The sequence below is a fragment of the Apteryx mantelli genome, chromosome 14, assembly GCF_036417845.1.
Source record: "Apteryx mantelli isolate bAptMan1 chromosome 14, bAptMan1.hap1, whole genome shotgun sequence".
Classification (NCBI taxonomy): Eukaryota; Metazoa; Chordata; class Aves; order Apterygiformes; family Apterygidae; genus Apteryx; species Apteryx mantelli.
Window position 1 is genome coordinate 23,222,492 of NC_089991.1, and position 13,780 is coordinate 23,236,271.

Consider the following 13,780-nt stretch of genomic DNA (forward strand, 5'->3'; position numbering starts at 1 on the left):
GTTCTACAGATTGCTCTGATTCTTCTTACATTTTTGTCTCCATCAAAACATTTCTAAACTTTAACATTAAGTTTCCTGTTCTGTTTACCAAGCAGGCCTGTAGCCACAAACTCCTGAACCTTGTTTAACTGCTTTGGGCTGCACAGTGACAGGTTCACATTACCATTTTGAGTACTCTGGAGTAATTTCTGATGTTGAAATGTACATAAAGAACCTTTCTCTCTGCACCAGGGCACGTGATCAAGTTACCCCATCTTTGCAAGTTCCTACCTGTGAGCTGAGCCACTGTAACCACCCAACTGCAGAGTCTTAGCCTGTGACAAATGTACAATATGACTTACTTTAACACTTTTTCACTACGGACCAGGCTACCACAATTATCTCACACTTACTGGGCTGAATAGGCAGGTTCCTTGCTAAGAGTAGTAGCACAGCTTCTCTTTCAAGCCCCAGTGCTTTCTGGGGAGCATTATGCTGAAATGCGCCTAGGACCCCTCTACTCTGGCAATGCTCTGAAGCAAACATATATTCAGAGGAAAGTGTAAGAATGTAGTACCATGCTAAAATATGCAATATCATGGAAGGATTTTCTCAAACACCAGAGATTTCTTTTCTGAATCTGGCTGTCAAAGTCCATTTGGATCATGCGGACCAAAGCTTGTGTTAAGATCTATACTACGCCTCTGTGGCCAGGCTAGCACTCATCCCACTCCATGGCCTGGCTTGGTACATCTGCTAGATGGCTCTAGCTTATCTGAAGGTGTCCATACTACTGAATGAAGATGAGTGGGATCCCATGACCATGCATATGTCTTGTGATGGAGGCACCAGGAACCCCAGCTCTCCCTCTGGCAGGTCCCAAGTTGCATCCACATAGCTGGAGCAAGGACGAAAGGAAGATTTTGATCCAGGTAGCTCTCAAAATGCAGCACAAACAGATCCCAGATCTCCTGAATGTTTTGTCTTTGGTCGCAGGTCCAGACTGGTATGGAGGCTGTCTCTACCTGGAAATACCATGGGAGCCTGGATTTCTCCATACTGTTCTGAGGGCTGTCAGGCCTGCACGAAGCAGTGTCTCCATCAAAGAGAACCACAGGTCCTACTCCAGACAGCATGTAGGCGGGGGGAGCAGCAGCTGGGGAAGAGAACCCATGTACACCATAATGACAGTACAGATGCTGACAAGAACCTGCGGTACAACCCTGCCTCCTTGCCCTTTGGTTACAGGTGCCAGGCAGGCATTGGAAGGTGCTGAGATGGAAAGAAGTGTAACAAAAAATATGCTTCCAGAGATGAAAGTTACCCAAGAGCAGAGAGAGAACCCCTTGGAGACCTGGGTTGCATTTTGAGCACTACCTGGTGTCCAAACCTGCTGTAGGTCAAAGTTCAGTGAGCAAAGATGCAGCAGTACCTAGATGTCTGTGACTCCTGGAGAAGAGGAGGAAGGCAGGAGTGACTCAGGATGTGGTAGCATTTGCTGGCAGCTTCACTTAGAGGTGCTAAAAAAAGGCTGTAATTGCACTCCAAGGGGGAAGTATGTGACATCCCACTCCTGTTCCCAAGGCAGAGGTAGAAAGGAAGGCTAGACCACTTAGGAAGGAACTAGAACCTTCAAGAAAAACACTAATTGAAAATTCATACACCAGGAGCAGCAAGGAGATGGCGGGGTGGGAGTGAGGGGTGGCCACAGGGCTATCTGGAGTGAGAGGTTTTTGTCTCCTTGCCCAAAGGAGCTAGCTGGGTTACAGGGAGAACACAGTGAGCTTCTTGAGGTGCCGGGTCTTATACCCTTGCAAGGCCTGCCTGGTAATGTGCCTGCTTTGCACCAGAGCCATGGAGCAAACATAAGCGCAAAGTTCCATGAGTGAGGCACTTTCCTTTCCTGAGCAGCCCCAGCTCTAGTTCCCACCAAGTACCAGCTCACACAATGCTTTCTCCACATGACGTTTAAAACCCAGTAGATCATTTAAAGTCTTTCACTGAAACAATGAGAGGTGGGACAGTCTACAGGTGCCAGATAAACTTTTAAAGATAGATAGGTATTTAAAAGAAATGCAAGAATTTTACAAAAACAAGATACTTGTAGCTTTCCAGACCATCACATCTCACAATACCTTCTTCACTTCCCCCATATATTATACACAAGTGCAATTCTATGATAGATCAGCAGTGACAACATGTAAAAATCAGGGGGAGCATGTGTTATTCAGGTAACATTTGGGAGACATCAGAAAAAAGGAATATAAAGGAAAAAGCCAGTTGCAACTTTAACCCTGGAGATTTTACCATCTCTTCACATCAATAAGAAAAAAAGCAGACAATCAAGGATGACAGTCCCACAAAGCAGAGGGAAAAGTTTCTCCAAAGGAGAAACTTCCATGCAGGCCACAGAGCATTTTTGCAAGTTTCTTCTCTATTGTTAAAATTTTGCTTTCAGTGAAATCACATATATCTAAAGTGATAAATATATAGCATGGATCTATGCCAGTGAACACAAAAGCAAAATCTGGGGGAGAATGATGTGGTCATTGTATTAACACTGCTACATCTCAATACAATGTCAGCAGTATAGTGGATGGCTAAGGACAACATAAGAGCAAATTTTAAGTGTAGCTTTATAATCAGGAAAGCTGTAAAAGGATACCTGGCCAGTGCCTTACTGTGGTGAAATCAGATTTCCTTTAAAATCATAAAAGATTCAGTCTTCCAAGCAGAAAACATCTGCATTAAATCTGCAAGGAAGAATTGTCAACACACAGGCAAAGCCAACTATGTTGTCAATTCTGGGCAGGAGCAATTGGAATGGAAATATAGCACAGATCTTAAAATAACTGCCTTTTCCAAGGCTCTCTGAGTGTACGCTTATTTGGATGGGATCCTGACAGGCTGTCCAGCGTGCTGACTGTGTCTGGGTTGTGAGGTGTCACTGAAAGTGGAGAGACACTCCATCACAGAAATAATTCCCTGTACCAGAATGAGTTGAACCCGTGGCCAGGCACTTGGCTTCTAGATTTGCATTCATATACATCACTCTCTGCTTTGACTTTTATATTTGTGTGTCTATTTTCTACTGTGCTCTTGACAATCCAATAGAAAGCAATGCTAAGGCACTTCCACCAAATGAAATCAAATTAAACATTTCAGGAAAGCTGTTCCTGACTTCCGGAAGCTTAAGAGAAAATGTGATGGAAGGGTGCAGCCATATTTTCTGCATTTTTTCTTAAGACTTATGCTCAGAAGACTCGTGTCTCTTTCCTTGTCTTTCCTATAGCCTCTTTTGTTTTTCTTATCTGTACTCAAAAGAAAAAAAAAATAGCCTAAACCAAAAACTAACAAGTATATCTTACCAGTAGCCATAAACCCAGGTATTAAAAGACCTGGCAGTGCTTAAAATCCAGCTGCTGTTTTAAACAGCATGTTCTTCATGTTACCATTGCCGTAGTTATCATCTCCCTCTCTCTAGGTTAGACACCAGCAACATAAATTGTACTTTTGAAGGATTTAATGAAAGATCAGTGGCTTTGGGGGAAATCAAAGAGAAGTAGAAATTAAAGAAGATTCCAAGAGACAGGAAAACATTCACACAAAATGTCTTGTAAGACTAAAACAAATAAAGGGAAAGAAACTGTATGGGAGGAGTGGGGGGAGAGGTACTTACACTCTTCTTCCATAACAACTATTTTAGTTTCTGAGGCTGGTAAGACTTGTGGTGATTTCGTTGTTCCTGGGGAAATTAAGGTAAGAAAGTAGTGAACAAAATATCTAGTTTGACCAGAGAAGGGTGGGCTTAGCTATTGCAGGGAGGAGGATGAGAGCAGGTGCTGCTTGGTGGCACAGGCTGGAGAAGCTATGGACATGTTAGTACCGGTTAGAGTATGCTTATTTGGATAATCAGGTGAAAGAGGCAGATAAACGAATGTCCCTGCAGGGGATAGCACAGTGCAGGTCAGTTCCCTTGCTATAAAAAGATTCATGCCATTAGGATCTCTGTTGTGATAAAAAGGCAGAAATGGCTCAGGATATGTAGCTCAGGATTCACCAAGCAAGATAGGGAGTGAAATGGTGGGAAGTTCTCTTAGCCCTGATGGCCATGAGGATGCAAAGATGAGATCATGGAACATAATGATGAACAAAACATGAAGGCGAGTTTAAGAAAAGATGGGATCATCTGATGAACCTCCACCTCCTTCAAATGTCTGCAGTTCTTCAACATAAATTAATGCTTTTATAAGAGATGGAGGAATATAAAATTGATGAAGGTCATGGCCCAAGGCAATACAGGAGCCTGGAATGTATAGTGTTTTTCTCCTTATAAACCAGGATACTAGGGAAGTCCAGCATTCACCAGTTATATGCAAACTGGCTGACAGCAACAGTCCGTTCTGGATCAAAGCCTCTCATGACTATCCAAAGGTGCAAAATGATCCAAGGAGAGAGCATTGGCAACCCATGCTGTGCATGCAGCATGACCAGGGCCATCATTTACCCTTTCAAAAACAGGGGAGAGAGCACCAAGAATGGTAAATTAAAAGAAAAGAGAAAGAATTAAAAAAAAAAAAAGCTTGATTTTTCCTGAGGTATTTAGCAAAGACAGGGAGAAGGGGGTAGGGAGGTGGGGTTCAACTAAGGGAATGTCTAGAAATTTTAATGAGGAAAAAAGAGTCTAAAGCAGTCACATCTCAGATGCTCCCTCATTCCCACTTGCAATGTCAATATTAGACTACTCAATAAAGAAGACTGGGAAATGGGAAATTTTTCTAAGAAAACATCTGATTTGCCTCAAAATAATGAAACTCTGAAAATAGCACCAAAGCACAAAATGTTTTGGCTAAAACCGGAAGCATTTCCTCAGAAAAGTGACACTCTCCCAAAGCTTTTCAAAGCGGAAACTTTTATTTCTGTGCTGGGCATTTTGTGGAAATACCAGAATTACAGAAGACAGATGAGCTGATGGGTTTGGAGGATGGGCATTTTCTGAGCAATGACCGGTTGCTGCATTGTGGCCACTCTCTTTTTAAAGAAAATCTCTTTTCACTGTAATGTTCTCAGTGATTTGCAACAGATTTGCAAATAGTCCTCTTTTGAAACTGATATAAACCAAAAACTAATAGTGGAATAGAGCAAAGAGTATTTTGCAAAGGCAATGCTGCCTCACAAGGCTGAGAAATTGTTGCCAATAGAGACTGAACCTCAGATGTTCACCTCCATGTGCCTGAGAATCTCATGTGTGAACTCCTCTTCTGCTAGCCAGGACTCAAGTGGGCTTAGGAGCCTCCATCTCTGGCCTCTGCACCCCTGAAGGGGAACAGCATGTCAGGTCGAATGGGCTCCTCGCTTTCCACAACGCTCATCTCAAGCTTCAAGAGCTTGAGCAGCTTGGACCACCTCTTGCAATGTCACCAACCTACAGAGGCATCCAGAGATTTCCCCAAACTTTGAGCCAGTGAGTCACAAGATGTGGTGTTAACTCAGGACCTTTTCCCAGGCCTGGATTCAGCTATCTGTAAGTATCAGAGTAAAATTACAGTGTTTCCAATAGTACTGCTAAGTGTCAGGTCACAAAGTGCATTTACAGCAGACGGTCCTACAGCATCGGTCTCAGGCAGTCTGCCCAGGAGAGGTAGATATACCAGGGTCACGGACAGGGCAGTAAGGAGCAGCAGCAGCTGGAGAGAGCTTCAGGGGAAGAAGGGAAGCCTCCAAGGGGAGGCCAGCTCGTGCTTCAACTCCAATTCATTGTTATGGACTTCTAGTTCTTTAAAGAGCAGTATGTTGAGACTTAGTCCCAATAGGATCAGTGCTATGAAGTCCAGAGAATAATGCAGGCAGGGACAGAAGGATGCACACTTGTGGATTCAAAGAGAAGTAGATGGGAGTTTTCTACTGGAAGATATCATAGAAGAAGGGAGCTTGCAGAAGTGAGGTGAGGAAAACTATCTGGCTAGTTAGACAGATAAGACAGCCTAGCAGTAAGGACAGCATGGAAGGAAACAGGGAGACTCCAGGAGAAGAAGAAGTGCACAGACAGATGAAAGATGCTTGGCTCTGGGGAGCTCCAAAGGGAAGCAACAGAGGAGTGCAAAGGAGGGGACAGAATGGCAGAAACCTGCAGCAATCACCATCATCTTCCCTTTGCAAGGGACTACAACTAGTATTCAGTTGCAAATATTTGCTGTGCTGTTAGGTGACCTGCAAATGGCAGCAAAGGTGTGCATGCAGCTGAGAGGCACAAGCCAAAGGCAGATTTTCAAGGCAGCTTAGAGAACAGATTTACCAAGATAAAGCCACAGTGGGGCAAACCATGCAATCTTCTGTCTATAGGATCTGCAGTGCCTTGCAGCCTGCAGCTCCTTTTAGGCAAAGGTACAGGCCAGATGTTTGGGGCTCTTGGTTAATTTACTAGTCTCAACACATTGGTGGGCAGCTCAGATGTGTCCTCGTACTCCCCAAGACCTGAGTAAGAGCAACCACCTGCTCCTGTCCTTGCTAGATAGCAAATCTCCGTGTGGAGGAAGACTTATACACTGCCAAATGCAGCCTTTATTTGTACATGTGGGAAGAAGTAGTATGAAGTTGCAGCGGCCTGACCTTCATTTTCCTGGTACCGTAAACAGTATGCAGGATCAGAGCACTGTTCAACCAGATATGCTTCCTCTGTGAAAAAGTATTGCTAATGATAGGAAAGCACAAGAAGAGGACACAGAGCTCTGTCTGCAGGCATGCACTGCTCATGCATGCTCCGTGGGGGATTTTGCACAGGCAGCTCTCAGTTGAAACAGGAATAGTTTACACTGCAATTGGACAGACAGAGCGTGAGACAGTAAAAAGAAGTGGCACTGCCTCAGTCAGCTAACTCTGGACATCTTTTCTATAACAACTGGAAAAAAACATAGCAGAGCTTTAGGGATAACTTCATAGGCAGAAGATTTGAACACAGATTGCCTTTCACCTCTGGAGCCCTTTGCAAGCAGATGTAGCACTGGCCTTTTACAGGCTGACTAACTGAAGGGGAGGCTGTGTGACAATCTAGCTTTACAAAAATAAAGATTCAGAACTGCAAACACTGCTGAGGAAAAGGTTAATAGAGAAATAAAACAGCAGGAAAAAGCTACCTTCCTTCATATATGACTAATGCTAATAAGAGCACAACAACAGAGAAACTGGGTTGCACCAAAGGGCTGCTAGCACAGAGCCCAGGCTCCCTCAGTGGCCTGTTGTGAATGGTGGGAGAAAGAGCTTAGGAAACAGGATTTATACAGAGTCATCCCTCCCTGAGTTGCACCCTCCAAGCTTCTGACAATCACTTTAGGGACTTTCTGAGCTGGAGGGTGCGCCCAAACCATCATGTTAAGCAATGTAATTGTAATGCCCAAGATAATAAAACCACCTAACCTCAGACTCCATCTGCTGAGCTCTAAGAGATGGAGCACACATTCTAAGATGAAAACCAGAAGCAACTTCACTCATCACAAAGCTATGGTTTAATTTTTTTGTCTTCTGGTGAGTTTTGTTTCTCAGAAATTCTTTAAAAAAAAGAAAACATCAAGCCCACCAGCTTTCTTTCCTCCTCCCCCCCTTTAAAAAATACATAGCCTGCAAGTTTATTTAAAATGTAAATCAACCACATTGCCAGTGACAGATAACAAAGATAAACATTTATGCTAAGCTGCATTTTTCTTATCTCCCAAGATTATTTTACTTGATATACTGAAAGCATGAAACAAAATTCAAGACGGATCATGTGCAGAACCTCCTGTTTTCTGCTTGAATGGCAGACAGCTTGAGACATTTGCTGATTTCTAACTTACCACTTTTCACATTCAGGCTGCCTTTTGCGGTGTCTTTCCCTAAAACGTTCTCTGCTTCGCAGCTGTACTCCCCAGCATCTTCCAGCTTCACCTTGTTGAACTGCAGTCTGGAAATCTTTCTGTTGAAAAGTACAGCAGACATATCTTATTCAACTGCTAACCATCTTCATGAACTGATAACCATTCCTGACCCTGATATGTTGCCTGGTAGGTCACCCCATCTTAAACAGATGGACAATCTGACCTTGCAAGCTGAACAGGCTCAAGCCTAGTCAAGGTTTGGATGAGACCCTTCCCAGGAATCACAATCACTGTGATTTTCTAAGGGATTTCTCCCTCTGAATCAGGACTGAATCACACTGCTCTTAACCTGATGCTACAATTTGGTCTGATACCTAATCTCATTCTCTGACAGGGCACATGCAAAAAGTCAGAAAGTCTCATGAGGGTTTTGAACCCAGGAGTTCCAGCATCCCAGAACACAGACTTTCTGCTCTGTACGAAGGTAACTTTAGTGATGAACAGCAGGCTCTGCCTGCAAGAAGGAGATGTGGAAATGAGCCACATATTCTGTGCCTTTCTCTGCACAGTGAAAGCAGTCTATCTATCAGCTATGGGGTTCCTCCCTGGCAGCATTTTGCAATGCAGTACACTTAAATGCAAACACATATTATGGCCATGAGGGGGAGGGGGAACTCATCATTTCCAGTATGCAAATGAAAGCCCCATGACTTGACCTAGACAGCTAGCTTGTAGCTTTATCCAGGCCAGCGATTAGGGCACTTTGTCTCCCCCAAATATGCACACTCCAGGGCAGTACAAACATGTGGGGGCTGAAATCCACATGATCATCTTATTGATATTGGCCAGAAGTACCTGGAAACAGCAGAAGACGTTGTACATGATGACTGCCCATGTCACCTTACAACCTGTGCTGCATGCTAAATGAGAATGGAAGCAGCTCTGTGGCAAAACAGTTCAGATGCTACAAGGAAAAAAAGTGTTGCCTTTCCCACAGGGTAGGATTGATGTCTCATTCTCTGAGATGTCTCTCTGATTAATAGGCAAAAATCTTATGTTAACTAATTCAACAGAGATGCTTTGGGAGCCTTCAGCACACAGCAGCAGTCACTCATGAGACTACAGTGGGGCTGCCATCCTGTATTCTCTTCTGGAGAGAATATCTTCTTCCACTTTCTACCCCAAGCTGTTGTCTCAGGTCTGTGTCATACAGTCACTGTATTTAGAGTCTTGGGAACACTGACAGCTTTCGCAAGAAGTCCCAGGGGCCTACATCACTGAAGACAAATAAAATTCCTTTTATGTGGAAAATAATCATTATCTTTGGAAACATTTCCAATGTTACATGTGTCATCTGAAAAAGATTTTTCTCTGGGCTGCGCAAAGCATCATCCACCAATCCATAGGAAGTCCTTCACAGAAACACACTGACATTTTTTTAACATTCTAACATGCTGCTTCTACTGAGAGCCAAGGCACAAGGACACAGCACGAACATCTCACTAGTTATACTAGTAAATTAAAAGCACTTGGAGAGGACTTGGTACAGCTCCCAGGACACAGGCACTGCCCTGTTTTACAAGATGCGGTCAAGTGCTCCATTGCACGAGTTTAGGCCCCATGCAGAGCAATTTTTAAATGAATGTTGACAGTGTGCAGAGATCTCTTGAATCCCTCTAATCCTAGGTTTCCACTATTCTGCTGTACAAAGCTAGTTATTTTGGCCAACATGTTCAAATGTGGGTGCCTAAATAAGCAGGCTGATTCACAGAGGTACAAAGCTTCCTTGATTCCCAACACTATAAATGTCTCTGCATTTTCTCAAGTCTCAGAGGGTCACCTGCAACAGTACTGAGCATTGTGGTCCTCACTATTGTGATGTCTAGGAATCCAGCAGCACCCAAGAGACAGTAAAGCATTTAAGGGCCTCTAGGGCCTGTTGTGGCCTGGCAACAGTTGGGTGCTGCATCTTGGTAGGGAGGTGTTAGAGGTACCTGATGAAGGGAATTTACACTGTTAGGCTAGAGCAGCTGACTTCAGGACCATGTTCCTCTCTCTTTCTGCAAGGATGGGTGTAGTAACACTTGGCAGATGAGCAAGGCAGGCTCCTAGTACTACTGCATACAACTCCAACAAGACTGATCCCAGCAAAGCCATTAGTTTCTCTGAACTATCTTAACCCTTATTAGCAGAATATGCCATTTGTTTTCTAAACCACTGTTATGCTATGCTAGTAGCTATAGCTGCAAGACGTAACCAATGAGTAAGGCAGTATGTACTGAAAGCAGCAAGACATGGGTTCCTGGGCAGCTTTGAAGAGTGAGGCTATAACTCAGAGTCTTCCAGAAAACACCACCCTTGCACACTGTCATGCTCGGCCATCTCCTAGTGCAGAACTGAAAGTGTTAATGAACATACTGCCTTCAGCTTCCGGAGGCTAGATATTCTAATGATTATTGGCTGCACCATAATCTCATATGCACAACACGTTTCACCATGTGCAGTATCTGGAAAAATCCACTACAGCATTAGAATATCACCTATGTACGTGATCTTTTACAGACAAAGGCTTTTAAGTCCCAAAGACACAAATTAGTAAGTTATTACTGACACAAAAGGCTAATGAAAGGGGGCATGTTTGACAGTTTCATCTCCAAGAACAGAATGAGAGACATTTGGTCTTTTACCTGAAACTGAGGAGAATGTAAGCAGAATAAAAAGCAATGCTCATATTTATAGAACATCAATGTCAAGGTGAAACCAAAGAGGCTTATTCTGTTTTAATGCACAAGACCGTCACACTGTCAAAACAGCTTGTTTTTATTTTCTATCACAGTTTGTGAAATTCTCCTAGCTTTTTTTAGCAAGAACCCCTTGAAAAATCGAGAGTTTTTTTTCTTGCTTTTCATACACCATTCCCAGATCAATGTAGTTCCTCCTGGTCTCACTGCTGTGCTGTATAATGTCAGGTAACGGACTTGGAGGAGACAGATGAAGGATACAGAGGAAGATGAATTTTGATGCAGAGCATAGCCACAGTAATGGGAATTTCCCTATTCCAGATAGCATTGAAACAGCCAGACAAATACCTTGTTTCACAGCATTAGTTGTGCACCTTTTAATTCACAGAGACAATGCCTGTGCACTAGAAGAACTGACAGATCTAACAGAGATTAGACTTTGCCTAATCCATGTGTTGCAAAGAGAAAGATGACCAGTCTACCTCTGGTTCTATATTACTACCTTGAAGTTTAGCCTGGAGAAAAGAAGACTGAGAGGGGATCTTATCAATGTATGCAAATATCTTAAGGGAGGGTATCAAGAGGACTGGGCCAGACTGTTTTCAGTGGTGCCCAGAGACAGGACAAGAGGCAACAGGCACAAACTGAAACACAGGAAGTTCCATCTGAATATGAGGAAAAACTTCTTCACTGTGAGGGTGACAGAGCCCTGGCACAGGTTGCCCAGAGAGGCTGTGGAGTCTCCTTCTCTGGAGATACTCAAAACCTGCCTGGACATGATCCTGTACAACGTGCTCTAGGTGACCCTGCTTGAGCAGGTGTGTTGGACTAGATGATCTCCAGAGGTGCCTTCCAACCTCAACCATTCTGTGTCATTCTGTGAAGTGCATCTAAAATACTTTAAAACTGATTAGGAAATCGATATTTCAATTTATTCCTCCTGCTGTCCCCAAGGGCAGATATTATGTTCATTTAAGCACTGAGGTATGCTTTTAAAGTAATATCAAGCAGTAGCATTATGGGGAATTATGTCGAGCACAAGAGTTTTGTATCAGGTCCCCTGTTGCTCTTCTGGGCAGCACATTTCTTTGGGACACGAACCCCTGGGAAAGACCTGCCTTGTGCATTCACAAGGGTGCCTGGCTGTCAGACAATGCCATTCTTCTGGAGGAAGGCACTGCCCCAGGCTGTTTGTTCAGTGAAAGGCCAGGGTCACTGACAGATCCCATTATTTCACTGTCGTGCAACTCTGTTGACATTTCTTTACTCCAGGGGAAAATCTGCCTCATTGTATTTTCTGACCCTCAGCCCATATGACTTAGCCACGCACTAATTATCTCCTGTGGTGCCAGTGGAGAAGTAAGCCATGGTGAATATGCTGTCTGCAAACTCTTGGGGATAGGATTCACAAGGAGACCTTCAGCCTTGCCAGAAGAGGCTCCCCCAAAATACCTTTTCAGCCAAGAGAATGAGTTCCTCAGAGTACAGTTTGTAGTGATGAGTAAATCATCCTCTGGAGTGCCAGTCTCTGGACTACAATGGGAAAAGAGGGACAAGACCTACACAAAGATCCTGGCATATTCTGGCCCAGAAGGGTGGCCTCATCCGCCATAATTTAGGCATCTCAAAATTAGATGTCTAAATCTAAGTTCAGGCCCTGAGGCCTCCTGTATAGCCAGAGGAAAGAAACAGGCACTTCATCTCAGCCAAGGAGGAACTTTTCATGACAAGGACTGATGTTTCCATCAGCACTTTGGTCAAATCAGAGTAATTTTTCTCCTCTTCCTACCTCCAAATGGAAATAGGACCTTCTCACCACATCATCTCCTCTCAAAGCCATTCATCTCAGAGTGGGTGAGCAGGAAAGCAGCTGCCACTCACTGCCTCAGAGATACCTCCATTTCACTGAGTCATCAGTGATCCCTCTGTGAGCTCAACTATTTCAGCATCTTTCAAGACAAAAATAAGTCTAGGATTATTACTACTGTAATATTTTATTAGCCTTCTAAAAATAGGGTAGCTAATACGTAAAGAATAAAGAAATCAAGGAATTAGCTAAAGAAGAGAATTTGAAGACTAGACCATATGCCCCCCCCTAAATTGGCTATGAAGATCATTGTATATATTAAACACACCTGAGATCCTAGGAAAAGGAAATTCCTAAACATGACCCTTGCAAAGGACACACTGAATAAACTGCTGTGGTTACATATTAACTCCATTCCTCTATGTTTGAACAGAGAGCCAACACCAATATTGCAGAGAGCAGAACGGCCAGCACTGCAGCATGTGTAATGTTTACACTCCCGCCAAAGATTTAATTGGTGCCTATGGGTTGTACCGGCACTCTGCATGATGATTAGTTTGTCCTGAGAGAGCAGGTTAATGATGAAGATTCAGAATAGCCAGTTGTTTAGTTTACAGTCAAGTATTATCTGACAACTGTCAGAGATCAAGCAGCTCCATCACTTGGAGCAGGGGCTTTCAGTGACTGGGCCTTGGAGAACACATTCCCCTTCCCTAGAATGCAGTGGGATAAATTAAGCAGAAGAGACCATTGCAATGTGAAGCACAGAGTGAGGCTGGCCATGGGAAAGCACCTCTGCTAGGAAGGGGGAAAGTGGCAGCCAGGACCATCCTCTCCCCATACAGTGAGACAGGAACCACTCCAGACTCTTCCCTACTCTTCAGTTAAAGAGCAACACAACAGAACTGGGCAAACTGGCAATGTCTTGCAGTGCTTAAGAACAACACACAGCTGCATGGCCCTGCTTTGGCTGCTATGAATTCTAGGGCATGAGCTGGTTAGCTCATGATTAGCTACATAAACAGCAAATGGGAAAGAAAGAAAAGAAAAAAGAACCTCTCAATCAAAGCAATCAAATAACAGAGGAAAGAATAAGAAGGTTCAGATTTTTCAGTTCAGTCACCATCCCTGCTGTGTGGGCGAAGTCCTCGTTTCTCCTCCCCTTACACCATCATCTGCCCCATTCAATGTTTGATCTGCTGGGACAGTAGGAGAAGCAGGCATGGGAGACAGCTAATGTCCTTGTGGGTGCCCGTGACAGGATCAAACATCCCCTGACCCCCTCTGCCTGCTCTCTCCTACCCCTGTCCCCCCACATTAAAGTACTGTTCTAACCTGAAAAGCAGATTTGCTCAGCAGTGCTGTTCTCTCTCCGTGCCCAGTCTTGGGACAGGCTGATTTTA

General features: G+C 43.9%; 1 protein-coding gene across 1 annotated transcript in view; it reads right to left on the reverse strand.

The window, feature by feature from the left end:
• Positions 1-13,780, reverse strand: part of NRG2 (neuregulin 2) — a 171,777-nt gene that overhangs the window by 45,450 nt on the left and 112,547 nt on the right. Inside the window, exons 3-4 of the mRNA XM_067304702.1 lie at positions 7,809-7,927; positions 3,659-3,724 (exon numbers count right to left, since the gene is read on the reverse strand). Coding sequence (XP_067160803.1) covers positions 3,659-3,724; positions 7,809-7,927 — 185 coding nt within the window. The remainder of the gene's footprint in view (positions 1-3,658; positions 3,725-7,808; positions 7,928-13,780) is intronic.